Below are 19,834 nucleotides of genomic sequence, written 5' to 3'. Positions count from 1 at the left end.
TCAAAGGCATTTCTGCAAAATTCCATTTGAAATATTACATCTTTCATTAATATTTCAGAAATTTTTCACGACCGTTTCTACATCATTTCGGCAATGTTTCAATGTCCGCAATTATTTCAAATGCGACCATGCTGAAAGATTTCGGCAATGTTATGAAGTATTTCTCAAATATATCTACAAAATATTGCGGAAACACTTCAGAGATGTTTCAAATACATTTTACACTAAAAAAATATTTCGTATTAGCAAACAAAATTTTCTTACTGACGCAAAAACTATTTGTTGATATGTGAAAAATAAAATATTTTATTACCGGAACAAAAAAAATATATTAAGCCGTATATGTGCGTATAGCCGTCGCGCGTTTGTCCGAAGAAATCCGCTCTCTCAACCGGTCACCCATCCAAGTAGTATACCGGCGCCTTGTCGCTTGACATCGATGATCGAACAGGGTAGTGGTGATCCTCTGACTGACGCTTCTTTCTTTCTTATACTTGCTTATTTTGGTGAGCATAAAGCTATCGCATAACAATATTAACAATACAGATATACGAATAAATCTTTTTTGCCAGTCAGCGTCGAATATTATTTTATATTAAATATTATTAAATATTTTATATTTTATATTAAAAATGCCATATGACAAAATTTGGAATATCAGAAAATTCTTAATAAAAGAGAAAAAATGCAATAATTATATAATAATAAATTTAATTTTTTATAAGTTCTAAAGTCTGTCAGCAACTTTTCGGAAATATTACAAATGCAATGTTGTATGTGAAACATTCAAAAATATAACGCGTGCAATGCAAACGTAATAATAGTTTTATCATGTATCAGAAATGTTTCTAAACCATTGCATCTGCAATATTTCTCCCGCAATATTGTAGAAAATTCACTGCCTGCAATTCAATTTTTCATTACCGACGCAATCTTTCGGAGATTTTTCACAGGTATTTTAGATGCGGTGTTGCGTTTGATATGTTACAGAAATATTATTCGTGCAAAATAAACGTAACAGTGCTTTTGTAGTGCTTTGGAAATGTTTCTGAAATATTGCATCTGCTACATTTTTTTTGCAATATTACAGAAACTTATAAATATTGTAAACAACTTTCTGAAAGATTTCAGACATATTGTTAATGCAATATTGCAAAAAACATGGTGCAGGTACATTTTTGAAATATTTTAGATGCATAGTTGCAAGTGAGATGTTAATGAAGTGTTTCTGCATTGTTTCCGAATATTTCAATATTTCAGCAACATAACATGCCGAGTGGGTACCCAGATAGCCAAATGATGTGAGTTTGCTGTCATATTGCCAACAATCGTTGATGTAACTAATTTTGACAAACTACTTGGAAAAAAGAATTAGATCCGCCAAGATATGACCAGATTTGAACAGATATAACCATCAGATCTGACCAGATATAATTTGATCTGCCGAGATACAATTATTTACCGAATGTATCCAGATCTGCTCAGATATAATTAAAAATTATAAAGGGATGTAAAACGCTAAATATATCAATAAAACGATAAATATATCGATTCGATTCAAAATTGTGTGCCACTTTATTATAAGCGTGGACTCCGATACAACAGTAGATATAAGTTGTACCGTATACTTGATTTATAATAATAATAATACTTTATTCAGTTCGGCCTTTCAGCCTAAAACCGGGACTTGGTTTACAATTACTTCTTATCATTCACTCCTTCATCCATTCTTTTTTCCTTTCTCACATTCTCTCTCATTTTTCCTATTTCTTTCATACATTTTACATTCGCTAACTTTCCTTCCTCTCCTAAAAAATCCCTCACTCTAATCCTACTCTCTCTATCAACATGTGTCAGTATATGCTCAATTGTTCCTTCTTCTTCTTCACATATCTGACAGTTTCTTCTTTCCACTGCCGTCCAGAATCTTCACACATTCTATTACCAATTTTCTCTCCCCCTCCATCATAGCCTTTTCTTCAAAGCTTACTGCTCTATTTCCCGCAATTGAACTTGTTGGGATAATGCATCTTTCCTTTGATAAATATAGATTACTTTTATTTTCTCGCGTTTTCTATTCCTAATACCAAGTTTAAGTTGCGCGCGGTAAATTGTAACTAGCGTTCAGATGCTTCACTTCCACGTGTGGCGCATACACATCAAGTCACTAGTCGACACCAGACTGCGTGCTATTCGACACCAGGCGGCGTGCCTTTTCGGCTACCAAGCGGCGCGCTCTCGATCGCCAGATACACTTTGTACGCGACACAGAGCACACACAACCATTGTCGAGCGTGTTATAATAAAGATTTTCGTTCATAAAGAAGATCCGTTCACACTGCATCTCCCGATCACCTGCGGTTCCTCAACAGGTTATGGACCCAGGAGAACGTCACTGAACGGTCTGAAAAGCGAACTGAGGAAATCACACTTGTGTTGCGAAGAGCTGAAGCGAAGTCCGCCATCTTCCTGAGCATCGCCCTAAACAAGACGAGGAAGATCTGTGTTCGTTGCTCTCTGACGTGTTCCCGCGCTCTGAATTGAGTGCTCTGTCCGAAATGTCTGAAAACATTGATCTACGAAACATCACGAAATTCGATGGATCGAATTTCCAATTATGGAAATTCCAGCTTCGGACCATTCTCATCGCAAGCGGCCTTCTCGAAATCACAGAAGGAACGATAGCAAAACCCGAGCCAACAGACAACATGTTCACGGCATGGTGCACGAAAAATGCGAAGGCCATGTGTATCCTATCGTCGTCTATGGAGTATTCACAACTCGAATACCTCATTACTTGTGAAACAGCTGCTGAAATGTGGTCGAAACTCAGCACTATACATGAACAGAAAAGTGCTTCCAACAAGCTCACGCTCATGACCAAATTTTACGAGTACAAAATGGCGGCCACCGACTCTGTTGCGCAGCACGTTGCCAAGATCGAAAATATGGCACGACAACTGAAGGATGTCGGAGAGGAGCTGTCTGAGGTTACGATTATCGCCAAGATCCTGGGGACCCTCCCATCAAAATTCAACGCGCTGGTGACTGCCTGGGATAGCGTTCAGGAACGGGATCAGAGGTGTGACGTGACATTTGTCGCGTCCTCCACCCAGACGGTAGCTCGGCCGAGGGGAAGGTCGGGGATGGCGCCTCGACCCGAGTCGAGGGAGGGCAATCTGCAATAACTAATCTTTTAGTTAAGTTCCGTAGGAAAAACCGGTGGTGCCGGGGAACGAGATCAACGAAAATATGTAACGACGAAAGTCGCGACGAGGGAAGGACGGGCGCAGGGAGGACGCGCGGCGGAGTGGTCGGCCGACGGGCGGGCTACCGGGACCTGCCGCGAAGGAAGCGCCGAAAACGCCTCGCACAGCACGATACGGCCCCGCCGCAGCAGAACTACGGGCGTGCCACCGCGACTGCAGCGCGGGTCGACGACCCAAGCACACCCCGACGGCGACGAGAGGGCCGAGCGGCGCCGCCACGGCCTGGCCAGCCGGGCGGGAAACCGCGAGGGGCCCACGCACGCACGCCGCAGCTTACTCGAACGGCCCGCGGAAAGTAGCGGAAGTCGTCGGTAGCGTCGCGAGCAGGGCGACACACACACAACCAATCGGCGGGGCGGAAGGACCGCGAGCGTGAGGGCGCGCGGGGGCCCAACGTAGTTCCGCCGAGCCGACCGCTCCACACTGTCGAATCAGCCGTTGACGAGGAGCCATCCGAGGACGAGCGCCCCGACGCCGCCGAGCCGCAGCGAGCAGCAATTGTGTAAGATCCCCACTCCGGTGCCACTACGTAATTAAGGGCTCGATCTCGGTCGCGACCAGGCGCCAGTAAATATCAATACCGATTCGATTACCGTGTGAATCGGCCTGATTAACTGTTGCCTGTAGATACCGGCTCCCGTTGCGTGGGCGCCGGTCAGCTGGTCGCGGCTATTAGCCGGAACCGCGGGCGCGTGGCCGGCCGAGATCGTCGCCAGAGAACTTGTTAAGGGCCCCCCTCGAAGGCTCGCGTGATCGACAGTCAATTCGCGGTCGGTGTATTGTGTATTTCGTGAATCGTGAGCAGGGACGTGCCGCGGGCGGCGCGTTCCGGCCGATACAGCGTTTAGTGTTGCGTATTTGTGAGTACCGGTGCTCCTCGTGCGCGGGGGAATGCCGCACGTTTCGAGAGATATTGCGTCGGGCATTGTGCGTTGCACCGCGGACTTCGCGGAAGTTTTGCGTCACGCGTGTGGGCCAGTGCCGTCGCGTTAGCTCGCGAAGGAATTTCGCGAGCGTATCGGATAGCGTTGCGTGTTTGTGAGTTCGCGTCTCGGGCCTTCTGCCGTACGTGTGAGAACCGTTGTATGTTCGGGATCTGGGGATTGTGGCCGGCGAATTGGCGATATCGCGGAGCCGCGTTTATACGAGTCGGGATTGTCGAGCTCGCTTAAGAGATCCGCGGACCCGGGTGCCGCGTGTCCGGACGAGTACCGGCGTGCTCGTTCGCGAGAAGAGTCTCGCGGGCGTGGATACCACGCGCCCCGTGCGTGCTTCGACCGCCGGCTCGACTGCCGCATCGTTACCTGCCATCCGGGCGATATCTGGCCTGAGATTCCCGATATGATTTGCCTGTTTCGTTGTGAAATATATTTACTGTTCATTATTGCAATTTATTTTGTGTGTTGATTGCGTTACGTCCCCTCTCCACCGTCACCCTCGTATCACGGAACTGCGCCCTGAGCTCGCGCCGAGGTCGTAAGAACGAACATTGTCGAGACGTGGTGCGCGTCTATAATCGCACCTGGCGCCCAACCAAAAGGTATCGATAAAGATCCCGGATACGGAAGTTACGGTAAGAGATTTGACACTGTTGTCCTCCTCGAGCTATCGTCTGGTCATTAGACGGTTAATTTGCAGCCGCGCCCCTTCGGCCGGCGAGACCGAAGGAAATCGGGTTGCAGAGGAAAGATACCCTCATCGAACGACTAATAAAAGAAGAGAATCGACTCACCGCCATGGATGAAACCACTAACGCGTTAGCGACAATTAAGGTACAGGACGGAAACACATTCTCCCGAGAAAATGCGTCGCGAAAACATCGAGGTAACGAAAAGGCGTTTGGTAAAAGTAAGAAATTCAAAAATTTTACTTGCCATTATTGTAGTAAGAAAGGTCATATAGCTCGAAATTGTTTTAAGAAACGCGATGATTTGAAAAATAATAAAGATAACGAGAAAGCGAAACGAAAAACGGATGGCGATAATTCCGCGAATTTAGAAGCGTTTTTAACTTTAGAATCTAATTGCTCAACACGAATTTTAAATTCTGATGTAAAAGATGTGTAGCTTTTAGATAGCGGTGCCTCAAAGCACATGAGTTTTCGTCGCGAATGGTTTATTGATTTAAATGAATCCTATCGAGAAACCGTTAGCTTAGGAGACGATTCAACTTGCGAAGTAAGAGGTCGCGGAACCATTTTGATCAAAAGATTAGTCAATAACGAATGGCTTAATGGTAAATTAGAAGACGTTCTTTACATTCCGTCATTACGTAAGAATCTTTTTTCAACCGGGGTATGTACAGCGAAAGGTTGCGTTTTAAAATTAGAAGCCAACGACGTAAGAGTTTATCGAAATGATATACTGATGGCTTATGGTATGAAACAGGAAAACAATCTATTTAGAATGATGTTTAAGGTAACTGAAGGTACAGAGGTAAACTCAACCTCGCTTAATAGTCTTGAGACATGGCATCGACGCTTGGGCCATATCAATTGCCGAGCATTGTGTGAAATGGTAAATAAAGGATTCGTGAATGGAGTCTCGCTATCACACCTCAACAATTTTTTCTGCGAGAGCTGTCAATTCGGGAAACAGCATCGATTGCCCTTCAAACCAAAGGAACGCACTAGGAAAACCGAGGTAGGTGAGTTTATACATGCCGATCTCTGCGGCCCAATGTCATAAGCATCTATCGGCGGATCTAAATATTTTCTTCTCTTGAAAGACGACTGTTCAAGCTTCCGTCAAGTATATTTTCTACGTCATAAGGATGATACGTTTGAGAAATTCAAAGAATTCGAACAATTGGTCTTTAACAGATTTGGTTGCAGAATAAAGACAGTGAGATCCGACAATGGGACTGAGTTTAGAAACAAAAAGATGTCTGATTACATGGCTTCACGAGGTATTACATTGGAAACATCCGCTCCATACATACATGAACAAAACGGACGTGAAGAAAGAGAGATGCGCACGATCGTCGAAAGCGCTCGAACCATGTTGACTGCGAAGAACCTGCCGACACAACTCTGGGCTGAAGCGGTAAATACTTTTAGTTTTCCGTAAAAGTCGTTCCATGGGGAGCCCGGCCCTTGAAAAATCGCACCAATCGAGCTGACTCTGATTGGTTGACCCCCTCTCCGTTACTTTTCCGAGATTCCGTTTTCCGAATTTCTGACTGCCATGTGACAGCACCCTAAGTTACCTTCAATATTGAGGAAAGCGGCTTCCGATTTTGCCTATTGGTTTGCCGACTTTTATTGCCACCAAAACGGTTGCCAACAGATTGTGGCAACTTTTATGGCAATAAGTATGCTACGAGCTTTCCGCTTGTTTGCGTAATGTAATCGTTGTCTGCATAATGCTTTTAAGTTGCTCTAAACGAAATTACTGTTGTCCGGTGACAGCAATATGATGACAACTGAAGGGAAACTTATGCTAAACACTATTTCCTTTTTATGCCAAGGAATGCTTGGCTATCTGGGATATTCAAAATCTTGAAATTGCAGTCTTCCACCGCCTAACAAAAAAATTGGCGAACATAATCATTGATAACATCTCAAAGTACGGACTTTGCCCTTTTAAATGAAAAAAACTTTGTTCTACGCCGATTATTTAGCGAGATATCGCAATTTAAAGTAACCCCTGTTTTATACGATTTTAGCACGATACCGCCGGCATTTGCGTAACCTGATGTGCACCACGGGCATGTTGCTCAGTCAAATTTTGCACATCATGTATGTATGTGTATATGGAGTGTACATGTGTATGTGTGTACATGTAGCGGTTTTTTTTAGTAAGAAGTGTTGTCATTTTTTCGCCATATCACGCGTGTAGCAGCCAGGCTTCCCTGTAAGGGGTCAGGAGAATAATAATCTTATACTCTCGATTACCGTGTCACTCTCTCTCTCTCTCGTGGGCGTGCCCATCTATATGTATATTCTACACTCTCCATGTACAATACTTACACTCTTATACACTATAATCCCTTTCTTATTTTAATTTGAGAATAAAGTAATTTGAATGTTAACAGCGTTTATTGCGCTAAAAGATACTTCTTTGGCGATTGTATTAACTATACGCAAATGACTTATAAACTAATGCTCTGCTGAAGGTGCATAAAGGATATTTAAACCTTGCATCCAAATAACATCTCTAATAAAATAACTTACTTAGCTTTAAAAGAAAACTAAACAATATGGTATCTAAAATAAAAGTCTCTACATTTCAATTTAAATCCATTCTAAGATGACTCCTATACTTGTATTACTTTGATTAAATATTCTTATTCCTAAATTAACCATTTATATTATGTCTTTATTTCTTCTTTGCTTGTCTCCAGTCTCCAACTTCTTAAATTACGTCTTCTTCTTCTTCTGTGGATTTTGCATTATTCTCTTTATCAATTTCCTTATATATCTTCCATTCCCCTTCGATTTTCTTGAGATGTACGACATTTCTCCTGTATTCTTGTCCAGTCTCATCATTCCTTACTTTGTATTCGTTTCCTTTTTTCCCAATAATGGTATGCGGTGTTGGATTAAAATTTGGAGTAAGTTTGTTTCCTTTTATCTGTTAGGCGTATTGCTACTGGGCAGAAATTTTCAATTATCAGATTAATATAGCTTCCATTATCAAACAGTTCTGTATAAGTGTTCCTACACAATCGTGAAAGAGGATCTGCTATATTCGTTTTCCCTGGCCGATACACTACCTTGTAATTAAATGCCTGTAGTCTTAACACCCATCGCTCTATTCTGGCATAAGGTTTCGATTTCAGACCAAATATAACTTCCAGAGGTTTGTGGTCACTGATGAGTTTAAAGTTATCCTTCCCATAGAGGTATATTGCAAAATGCTCCACTGCCCATACTAGCGCCAAAGCTTCTTTTTCCGTCTGACAATATCTCTTCTCGCAGTCGGTTAAACTTTTGTTTCCATACGCGATTATTCTTGCAGGCCCCTTGAAGTCATTTTGTATAAGAATTGCTCCGAGTCCGACAGGACTAGCGTCAGCTATTACAGTGGTCTCATCTTTTGGATCGTAATATCCTAAGGTTTTTATCTCGCTTAATGCTTCCTTCAGTTTATTAAAAGCAGCGTCTTGTTCCGAATTCCAATAACGTGTGATATCAGCTTGTCTGCTCAATTTTAAACGTAATATCTTCCTCAAAGGTTCTGTTGTTGTTGCTAGATTTGGAATCCATTTACCTACGAAATTTAGAAGGCCTAAAAAACTTTGTATCTCTTCAATTGTGTTGGGACGTCTGAATTGCCGTATTACATCAATATATTTTGCTAAAGGCCGCATTCCTTGTGCTGATAAGTCGTGGCCTAAAAATTGTATCCTCGTAGTTTTGTACAGGCACTCGTCCTGGTTCAGCAATACATTGTTTTGCTCAAAAATGTCCAAACGTAAGCCAGCCTTTTGTCATGCTCTTCTTCATTTCTTCCAAATATCACTATATCATCAATAAAGTTTACTGTGCCCTCACATGTGAGAAGAATTGTTTCCATAGTTTTCTGGAATATTTCTGGTGCACACGATATCCCAAACATTAGGCGCTTGTGTCGATATAATCCTTTGCTTGTAATGAAGGTAGTAATATGTCTCGATTGTGGTGTGATCTCCACTTGATGGAAAGCATTTTTCACATCTAACTTTGAGAAGTATTTGGCCTTCCTAAAGCGTGGTGATATTTGATCCATTGTGGGTAACGGATGGTTTTCTCTAATGATAGCCTCGTTTGCTCTTCTCATGTCGATGCAGATCCTAATCTCGCCGTTCTCTTTTAAGATTGGTACCATTGGAGATATCCACTCGGGCCTTCTACTTTTTCAATTATGTCTTGGTTGATGAGTTCTTCAATCTTCTTGTTTACCTTTTCCTCCAGTGGAATCGGAATTCTCCTATACGGTTGCGCTACTGGTTTGACACTTTTATCGATGGGAATATCTACAGAGATATCTTTGAATTTAGGAAACGTTTCGATGGCATTTACTCGTGTTCCCAGATGTAAAACTCCTAGTGTAATTGTGGTGTTTTTCCCCAATAGATTTTTCGTGCCTCCTTGTATCACGTAAAATGTGGCCTGTGTTTTCTTCCGTCCTATTGCAATGTCCGCTTGGAATGATCCACGAACGCTTAGAGGTTTCGTACTTCCATAAGCCATGAAGACTTGTTTAGGACTTTTCTCTTGATTTGACACCACGATCTTTCTTTTCTTCAGTTCCTCCCATGTACTAGCCGTAAGGAGATTACATTTGCTGCCCGAGTCGATTAACATCTCTGTGTGAACTCCTCCGATAATGCAGTCAATCATTGTATCGTCGTCGATGTGAAAAACGTAATCGACCTCTTCACTTCTGTCCTTCTCACTTTTGTCATCTTTCCTTCTTTTTGATTTTGGATCCTTGTTTTCTGAGTCCCTCTGCTGCCATTTCCTTTTCCTCACCGTCCTACAGTGTTCTCTGAAATGCCCTACATATCCACACTTAATACATTTTCTATTCCGAGCTGGGCATTTTTTATCCTCGGATGTATGTTTTCCACTTCCGCATCGAGAGCAAATACTTTTTTGTATCTTCTTTGCCTCTAGTTTGTTAACTTCCGTTAGTGTAGCTTTACCTGTAAACTCTTCGAGTTGCCTATTTACCGTTTCGAGGGTGTTTGCTTCTTTGATAATATCTTCTAGAGAAAAAGAATCTCCTGCTGTTAGGATTTTCTTTCTTAACTCTGATAGGGTGCACTTTTCTGCTATCTGATCTATTAGGTGCTCTTCTAAATTTTTAAAATCGCATTTTGCTGCTTGATTCCTCAGTCTTAAAATAAATTTGTCAAATTTTTCCTGCGGTTCCTGCTTTATAAGCCTAAACACGTGTCTTTCGAAAACCCTGCTACTCCGCGGAAGGAAATATTCATCTAATTTTAAGATAGTGTTCTTGTACACATCTGTTGTCTTGTCTGGGACCGTTTCGGTGTTAATCCCCGGTAGATTATAATATATTTCCTGTAGAGCCAATCCTCCACAGTGTAAAAGCGTAGCTCTTTGCTTTGTAGGATCGCTGATGTTCGATGCTTGAAGGAACAATTCAAATGCTCGTTTCCATTTTTCCCAGAGGACGCCGACCGAATTTGGATCCCCTGTGCAGTCAAAATTTTCCAAGACTAGGATTGACGCCATTCCTCCGTGTCTGTAATTTTAAAATAGAATGGGGGGTTTTTTCGTGGCGTCCTCGGCTGAGGACTAGTAGGTGCCTTGTGCCCGAAGGCAATTGGCACAGAAAGTCTAAACCTAATACTCGACGAAAGCACTATATCACTTTGCCCGTATACTTTCAGAAATTAAAAATAATGTACAAAACGTCCCAGTTTTTAGATTGAATAAGGCGGTAAATATCGATTTCCTCCGTATAGCCTGCAGCTCTCAATTCCATATCCATTTTGACTCTCCGATCGTCATACTTATGACATCTCAGCAGCACATGATGTATATCCTCACATTCATAACCACATTCACATCTGTCGCTGTCAATATATCCTTTCCTCTTGAGAGATGAGCCGAGATTATAATGGTTGGCTCTCAACCTATTGATCAGAGTGACAAAGTATCTTTCCGCATTAACTTTACTAAACCATGGTTTCATAGCCAAACGGTCATAGAACAGATCAAAATAGAAGGTGCCCTTGTGCAACGAGTCACGGATGATCGACAATTGAGTAGCGTCCCACGTCTCCCTCCTCGCGCCCAACAACAGATCCCCCACCGGAACCAAAATGGAGGGGTCGGCCCCCTCCTCAGCCGCCTCCTTGGCCAGCCCGTCGGCCATCTCGTTACCCACAATTCCCACATGAGCCGGGATCCAAACGAGTAAAACTCTCTTACCACAATGCCTTTCCAAATTGTAAATAAGTATTCTAGCTTCCGTTATATACTTATTTTTATGCACGTTGAGGTGATTATTATTTATTGACTTGACGACCGATTGACAATCTGACAGAATGATAATCTCATTATTCCTCCTGTCACGTTGGGCCCACATCAGTTGAAGAGCAGCACAGACAGCAAAAGCCTCAGCAGTAAATGAAGAGCAAAGTCGGGGAAGGCTCATCTTATAGGCCACGTCCTGGTCACAGATCACAATCCCCGTTCCCGTAGATCTTGACGAGTCACTAAACGAACCATCAGTATAAATAATTTCGGGATCCGGATTCAAATTATAACACTCAATGACTTTACGGATGAGAGTCTGATCCGAGAACTTCTCACTTTTTCTTTCTGCGCCAATAGATAGATCAACAGTAGGTTTAAAAGTGTGCGCCCCAAAGGAGCCCTGAAAGACTTCAAATTTTCTTGTCGGCCCAATGTGCTGCCTATACCGACTAGCCCTCCTCCAAATCTCCGACAACAGAGAGGGTTTATAGGTAGGTTGCCTGTAACGAACAAAATTCTCCCCCTCCAGCAGACCCTGCAATTTGGCACACAATCCATTACGATTATAAGCAATGGCTTTATTTACAAAGTTCGTGCCCAACAGCACCGCCCGGTCCCTCAAATGTCTGACCTTGGCCTCAGCCACAATCACGTTATTAGGAGTGGAGTTCCTGTATCCTAGCGCCGTACGAATGCCCATATACTGGGCTCTCTCCAGTTTGAGCTGTAACGGAGAATCTCTGGGAAAAAAGACAAAATTTCCATAGTCCGTAATGGATCTTACTAGGCTCTTATATAACATTAGGGCAGTGTTCACCTCCATGCCCTTGGACACCCTACACAAATATCTAATAATTGAGTTGGCACGGTTTACTTTGCCTCTTAGCTCCTGTACTTGGCGGTCGAATCTCAGTCTATTATCCAACCATATGCCCAGAAATTTGGCCGCTCCGCAATTGAAGACCTCGCAGTCGCCGATGCGGATACCCAACCGTCTGTCTATATATCCGCTCCTGGAGAACTCCACGAGAACAGTCTTTTTAGGTTCAAGTTCCAAGCCCATCCCGCGAAGCCGCTCAGCAATGATATTCACCGCTCGCTGAAGAAGAAGTCGATTACGCTCGCGGTTGGGCCCACGTATGTATAACCCGATGTCATCAGCGAATTCCACTGCCTCAACCCCCTCCGGGAGGTCAGCACAGAGACCCTGCGTGAATAGGGAATACAAAGCCGGGCTCAAGACAGCACCCTGCGGGAGCCCTCTGAAAACGTATCGATCCACAAACTCGCGGGTGTTAATGATAAATCGTACCTTTCTGCGGTATAGCCAGTTACCAATGAATCTCACTATACCGGGAGGGCAACCAAGTGCGATCAACTTGTCCAGCATGATTCGATAATCAACACAGTCGTACGCCGACGAGACATCGAGGAACGCAGCAAGCGTATACTCGCCCACACACATGGCAGCCCTGATGTCCGCAACAATCCTGACCAGATTATCCGCGCAGGATCTCCCTCTGCGAAAACCGCTCTGAGATGGACTAAACCTCTCCTCCCGCTCGGCCCACCATATCAATCTCTCGTTGATCATTCTCTCCATCAGCTTTCCAATACAGGAAGACAGAGAGATCGGGCGTACCTTCTCACGACCGATCTTGTCGATGAAAATCACCTGGTAATCCAGCCAGTCACGGGGAAGCATACCAGTAGACCATACGATGTTAAAAATTTCCAAGAAACACACCCTCGCGGCCTCAGGGAGGACCCTGATCATTTTATATTCCATGCCGTCGAGACCAGGGGCAGAGTCCCTCCTAATCATATCAACAGCCCTGTCAAACTCCGCACGAGAGAAAGGCATCTCCAACTCGTCGTCTCCGCAGCCCTCTCCAAACTCAGTGGCAGGCTCCACGCCCACAAAGGGAGGGGCCAAGCTGTCGATTGAAGACCTAATTACGTCCTCTCTGTTCTTCGTGGGCCAGGCATTCCACTCCAAGTTCTTCCTAGCATTCTTCATGATGCGCATTGTTTTCCAAACATAGGAGAGACTGGTGAATCTGTTGATGTCTGCGCAAAATTTCTCAAAGCTGGCCTTCTTCTTAAGTTTAAGAGTACGTCTCGCAATAGCAGAAGATTTCTTATAGGCTAACCAGTCATGGAGACTCTTAGATTTCTTGAAAGCAGCCAAGGTAGCTCTCCTATCCTGAATGACCTCATCGCACTCGGCATCCCACCATTTGTGCGATCGCTTTCTTTTATTTGGATCCTCTAGAGTGGGGGGGGCTCCCCCTCGCCTACCAGAGGCAACCGCAACCGCATTCTTGATAATGTCGATAAACTGGGTGTAATATTTTTCGAAGTCCTCCCCAAAAAATTTCCGACACGGGAAGAGGGTGGTCATAACTTCCCTCTCAACTAGCTCACTGAAGCGAGCCCAATCCGTCCTCTTGGTCGACAGTCTATTCGTAACTTTCCTATAAATCATAGGGTGATTGTCAAAGAAGAAAGAAATCGGATAATGATCACTATCCCATGTGTCATCCAGCTGGCGATATGAAATTTCACCAGCAATACGGTCCGTACCAAATAGCAAATCCAAATTCGAATCTCTCTGACCCCTGGCGCCACTCCGGGAGCACGTGTCAATATTCACACACAGGAAGCCTTCGTCATCCATAAGATCATGCAATAGATCACCCTTACCGTCAGTGGTCGGGCAGTTCCACAGAACGTTGTGGGCGTTAAAGTCTCCAAGAAAGACGGTATCCAAGTCACTTCCGCTAACAGCATCGAAAATAGGCCACAGATCCCGTCTGGCCATAGGCTCGCTAGGGTGCCTGTAGATAGCAATAATATTGAAATTGCGAGTAAGGTTTTTAGTCTTCACACATACAACATCATAACCCACCGGGAGAGCACCCGGGAGGGGAATAACATCAAATTCTAGGTGCTTACGAAGGGACACAGACACCCCTCCGCTGCCAAGTCTGTTCTTGCTACTCACTGTTCTGTAATTCGAAAAGGAAACCCGATTTAAGCCAGAGCATCTAGTCTCCGTCAAAACGACAATGTCGTACTCCAAAACGTGCTCAGACAATTCCTCCTTGCAGCTGCGGTAACCCCGGCAATTCCAAAGTAGAAGTTGGAATTATGTCGATGGGAGGGGGTCAGGCCTTAAAGGGCCGACCGTCTCAGGCTCTGTTTCCTCATCTCTGTGTAATTCACCTCTTGCTATAGTGTCCTCCACAACCCCATGGTTCCGAAGCGGACCAACCCGCGGCGCACGCGAATTAGCGTGCGCGAGTGCGTCGATCAAATAATCCCGGGCCTCCGGAAATCTCTGCAGCAACTGCAGCACGTTGTCCAAAACGTCCCCCGCGGGGCCCCGGGAAGAGACCACACGGGCATCTCCCGAGTCCCGTCGCACAATCTGTGCCCACGAAGGGCCATTCCGCGCCGAGGCCAAGGCCAAGTCTCTCCTGTCCCTAGTGATATCCTCAGCACGAGTATTAAATTGGCCAAAATAATCTCCAATACCGACGGACGGCGTAGGATCTCTCGTCCTCGGGCGGGTCACTCGACCCCGGTCATGCATCACTCTCGTGCCACGCCGCGGCATCTCTCGACCGCCATCCCCCACAGACGAAGCCGCCGAAGGGACCGGTAACTCAGGCCACGCCACCGGGTTCACAAGTCTATCATATGGTTTCGCCGGAGCCGGGGTCTCCCCCTCGACAATCCGCAGCGCTCTATGGAAAGGGATATTATTATAGGCCATAACTATATTTATATTTTTGTTTTTTTCGTGCACAGGGCAACCCCTGAAAGTCGATTTATGCTGACCACCACAATTATAGCAGCATACAGACCTTTCACATTGCCCATGTGATTTATCTCCGCAAACTATACATCGAGTTTCACTCTTGCATGCTATCTTAGTGTGACCGAATATAAAGCAATTAAAGCACCGTCTAGTTTGAGGCACATATGGTCTTACTCTTAATCCAACGCCATTCTTAAAGATTGATAAGTCCCGGATCTTGTTTGATTTGAATGTGATAATGATGTTGTCGGTGGCAGCCAATGAAGATTTCTGATTTACAGGATCCCATTTCCGACGGTACATCCTCTCCAGCTTCAAGATATTTGACTTATTCTGGATCACCGTCCACAGGCTAGGGATCGTAGAAGGCCAGTCTGAAATAACTCCTTTACAAATAATCGAGCGCTGTTCCACATGGGCTCTTACTTTAGGTACATGCATCTTATCGATAATGTCAAGCGCCCGGTTGGCGTCAATAGAGTCCTCAAATTCGGCCTCTGCAGAGAAATGATTAATCATATCTAGTGAGGACGGGCAGATTTGATGTTCCGTAAGGATCATCCAAATTTTAATTCTATTTGTACCCTTTCTAGTAGTGGATTGATCGGGGGGAAGGCAAAGTATAATTTTGGCTTTACCTGTATGGTCGTCGTCAAATCTCGCATAGCGATGCGCGTCAACATTATTATTTGAAATACATTTCTGTAAAGTAGAATCATAAACAGAGTATGATTCCTTGTCAAAAGGCGGATCCGTTAGTCCCACGTTGGTATCACTCAGCCCGTCTATTGTGTTCACGTGATCGCCCGGTGTCATGGTCGTGCTCTCAATGTGCGTCTTATTACAATTACCTACATACGAATGACTAGCTGGCGGGGACGCTTTATTTATAAAAAGCTCGCGGCCCAAGCCATCAGCGGATTTTTCCGTATTATCTACGTCCACCTCCATACTATCCTCCTGTAAAAGGTCGTCTGTATCAGTGGGAACCTGTCGTCTCTTAGACAGATCTTTATCCCTCTGCTGTTTCGAAGAGAGGCTATGACGATTTTTAACCACAGAGCGATCCGAAACCGGCTCTTTATTGCTCATTATGATCTTTGCAATACTGTCAAATTCCTTTTCTGTGACACTCGTTTTCATTTTTTTGCTGCATTTCGTCTCATCGTCCGAGGCACGAGGGCAGGCACGTGCTAACTGCGTGGACACGGGGCTCGATATCTCCATCGCCGGTCACTCGCCTATTCAATCCGCTCCCCCTCCGAGAGGGGAGCAATAATTAGCAAGAAACAAACCCTCCCGAAAAAAAGGACAAGCGGAACGACCCCACGCAAACCGATATAGCTACACCCACGTTAAACTCGAGAATCAAACTGAGTAGGGGGGGACCCAAGCGCACACGTCCGACTCGCACGACGGCTCGAGCGGAACTCTTAAAATGGAATGACCATCTGATAGGTTAGGTTTACTACCGTTCTTTCTTATATTTTATTGCATAACCACGTAGTATTTGCTACTAAACAAATTTCCCGTCGTAGCTCTAATGTTAACTACAGATTTATATTGCATGGCCCTTTAGCGTCATTGCGCTTTACAGCTTTATACTGCGTGGCCCTAATACCGATTACAGATTTATACTGCGTGGCCCTTTGGCGTCAGTGCGCTTTACAGATTTATACTGCGTGGCCCTAATACCGATTACAGATTTATACTGCGTGGCCCTTTGGCGTCATTGCGCCTTACAGATTTATACTGCATGGCCCTATGGTATTTACTGCGATGCACAGACTTAGTTTCCATTACTCAAACCCAGTCATTTTGTTATTATCAATGCGTGGCCTTTATTCGTATTCGCAAAAGCCCTACAAAATGACCAGCGGTTTCGTGTTTTCCTTTTTTATAGATAGCTGAACACGTTTTAAGTTATAACTTACCGTTTCCTGCTTTGCTTTCTAGCCTAGCCTCTATTGCGCCCTTAATGGGTTTGCTAATTACTATCGATTCGATTCGTCTTTCACCTCGTCGCCAATTGTAGCAGCCAGGCTTCCCTGTAAGGGGTCAGGAGAATAATAATCTTATACTCTCGATTACCGTGTCACTCTCTCGTGGGCGTGCCCATCTATATGTATATTCTACACTCTCCATGTACAATACTTACACTCTTATACACTACAACGCGTATCGCGCAATCTTGATCTTATATTGATGCATTTTTTTACATCAGATTAAAGGTGCACTACGTCAAATTTTGAATAAAATTTCTCAATCTACTGTAAAAAAAAATACATCAATATGAGATCAAGATTGCGCGAGGTAATACGGCGAAGAGTGACAACACTTCTTACTAAAAAAAACCTCTACATGTACACACATACACATGTACACACATACACATGTACACTCCATACACATACACATACACATACATACATGATGTGCAAAATCCGACCGAGCAACCTCCCCGTGGCACATCAGGTTATGCAAATGCCGGTGGTATCATGCTGAAATCATAAAAAAACAGGGGTTACTTTAAATTGCGATATCTCGCTAAATAATCGGCGTAGGACAAAGTTTTTTTAATTTGAAAGGGCAAAGTCCGTACTTTGAGATGGTATTAATTATTATGTTTGCCAATTTTTTCGTTAGGCGGTGGAAGACTGCAAATTTCAAGATTTGGATATCTCAAATACGTCCTTATTCAAAGCTGACCATGCCTTTGAGTATTAACCTGAGTGAAAATTGAACAAAAGCACCTTATAGTAGAGAGTTTTCCCTGTAAAACCTTTTTTTAAACTTTTTTTTACGTTAATTATTCGCTGAGTAATTACAGTTTAAAAATGGGCCAAAATTTACTGACAAAAAGTTATTCCCTAATTATTTGAGCAGTGTATAATTATATATAAATATATATGATTATATGTAATTATATAATGTATATATATATTACATATTGCAGGTACAACAATGTACAACAAAAATAAGAATATCGCCAGACCTAAGCGAATTCAAACGAAACCGTCAAGGTATCTTACAACAGAATCTGAAGCTGAATCTTCAAAAGCGAAGAAAAGAAAGATATTCTACAATAAAAAAAATAATACAAGCATTCATGATAATATCACAAGTATTCGGTCTTTGGTCACAAGTATGAATGATGAAAACCGTGCAGTCAATTCTCGTGATGTTTCTCAGCCTATACAGTCGCCTGAAGCATCCAATAATAATTATTCATCACTAACGAATGACAAAGGACAGTATTCACGACAACCGTATGAACCAATAGCTATAACTTCACATTCATTTTCATCTGCTTCGCACCATAGCAATTCTGTTAATTTCGCACCTACAATGACTCCAACTCAGACACGCTTAACATCAATACCCACTAATACTATTATACTGTACATAGTTTAGCTTCCAATCCGAATCTTTCACAGTACAACACTTCTGTTCCTACACAATTGACATCTCAAACAAATACGACGTATTCTGTACAGGCTGCCTTATCTTCATTCCACATTTTACACTTCAAAATCATCCACAAAATAAAAGTACACCGCACTTCACATCTACTATCGCTCCAACTCAGGCACAAATAGCATCGACATTCACTAAGACTAGACTTGAGTCTTTCACGCACTTTCACGGCTTTCACGCTTTCACGAAAGCCGGAGCACGGATTCGACGGTGAGCACTCGACGCGTACGGACGTGTGTGCTTCCCTTCCCTGCGATTCTGCGCAGTTTTATCCTTGTGTCGTTGCGCGTGTTAGAGCCACCGCACAAGACTCTCGTATGGTCACATAGCGTAACGTAACGCGAGCCAACGCACAAGAAACATATTGGTTACGGCCGTTACGGCGTTATACGTTTCTTGTGCAATGCGTTGATCTACGTTACGTTACCATGCGAGAGCTTGTGCGGAGGCTCTTACCGATACGTTTCTTGTGCGTTGACTCACGTTACGTTACGCTACGTGACCATACGAGAGTCTTGTGCGGTGGCTCTTATACGGGCAAGTGTTAAACCTGTTAGGAATAATTTCTAACAGTCGATAATAATCGATAATGTCGATAAGAGCGATATCGATATGGTTGGTCGAGATACACATTCATCGTCGCTAGGCACACATCCAAGAAGGTACTAGAAGAGATTTTTCGGTTATTCTGTCCTGTTCAGTTCTCGCACGATCACGACATTTTTATTTCTCTCCGTTATTTAGTCCTCGAGCATTATTGTAAAGACCCAAGTCAAGACAAGGTATATATATTCGTTTCTCTGAATAAATCTTATGTTCAAGATACAACGATTGTCCGTTCCTTTATACGTAATACCACTGCAAAAGCCTACAGGTTATGAGCCCAGAGAAAGAGGTTAACGGTCGATCTGAAGTAAAACGAAAATCGGAAGCAAGGGTCCGAAAATAGGAAGTAAAAAGGAGGACGGTAAAAAGACTAAAATGGCTAAGGTATTAATGGAGGAAATAGGCCAGATAGAAAAGCTGAGTGGCGTAGAAAACTTTCAGCTGTGGAAGTTCGAGATCACGATCGTACTTAAAGCCAACGAATTATACGATGTGACAACGAATTACGTGGTCTAAAAAGGACGCAAATGCACAAAAGGTGATCGTGCTGTCTCTGGGTAAGAAACCACTCACTCATATTTTAAATTGCGATACCGCTCAGAACATGTGGACTAAATTATGTGCCATATACGAGAGAGATAGCGAACAAAGAAAATGCACGCTGATGCAGGAATTCTTTAGTTATTCTATGGATAAAAGTTGCGATGTAGCCACACACAT

The 19,834-nt window shown here is 43.7% G+C and overlaps 1 protein-coding gene and 1 long non-coding RNA gene across 2 annotated transcripts; both read right to left on the bottom strand.

Annotated features, from left to right (window-relative positions):
- Positions 1–7,160: 7,160 nt before the first annotated feature.
- Positions 7,161–10,456, bottom strand: LOC139775796 (uncharacterized). Its single transcript, XM_071712071.1, has one exon. The coding sequence runs from the start codon at positions 10,453–10,455 to the stop codon at positions 9,064–9,066; it is 1,392 nt and encodes a 463-aa protein (XP_071568172.1). The 5' UTR covers position 10,456; the 3' UTR covers positions 7,161–9,063.
- A 5,875-nt stretch (positions 10,457–16,331) lies between these two features.
- Positions 16,332–17,872, bottom strand: LOC139775804 (uncharacterized). The gene is made up of 3 exons (XR_011718940.1): positions 17,462–17,872; positions 16,966–17,079; positions 16,332–16,893 (listed from the first exon to the last, which is right to left on the bottom strand). It is a non-coding gene; the product is annotated as an uncharacterized lncRNA (long non-coding RNA).
- Positions 17,873–19,834: the final 1,962 nt, after the last annotated feature.

The sequence above is a fragment of the Temnothorax nylanderi genome, unplaced genomic scaffold, assembly GCF_030848795.1.
Source record: "Temnothorax nylanderi isolate EJ_2023f unplaced genomic scaffold, tnyl_v1.0 TNYL_tig0105_pilon, whole genome shotgun sequence".
Taxonomy (NCBI): domain Eukaryota; kingdom Metazoa; phylum Arthropoda; class Insecta; order Hymenoptera; family Formicidae; genus Temnothorax; species Temnothorax nylanderi.
This window is presented reverse-complemented; position numbering and strand designations above follow the sequence as displayed.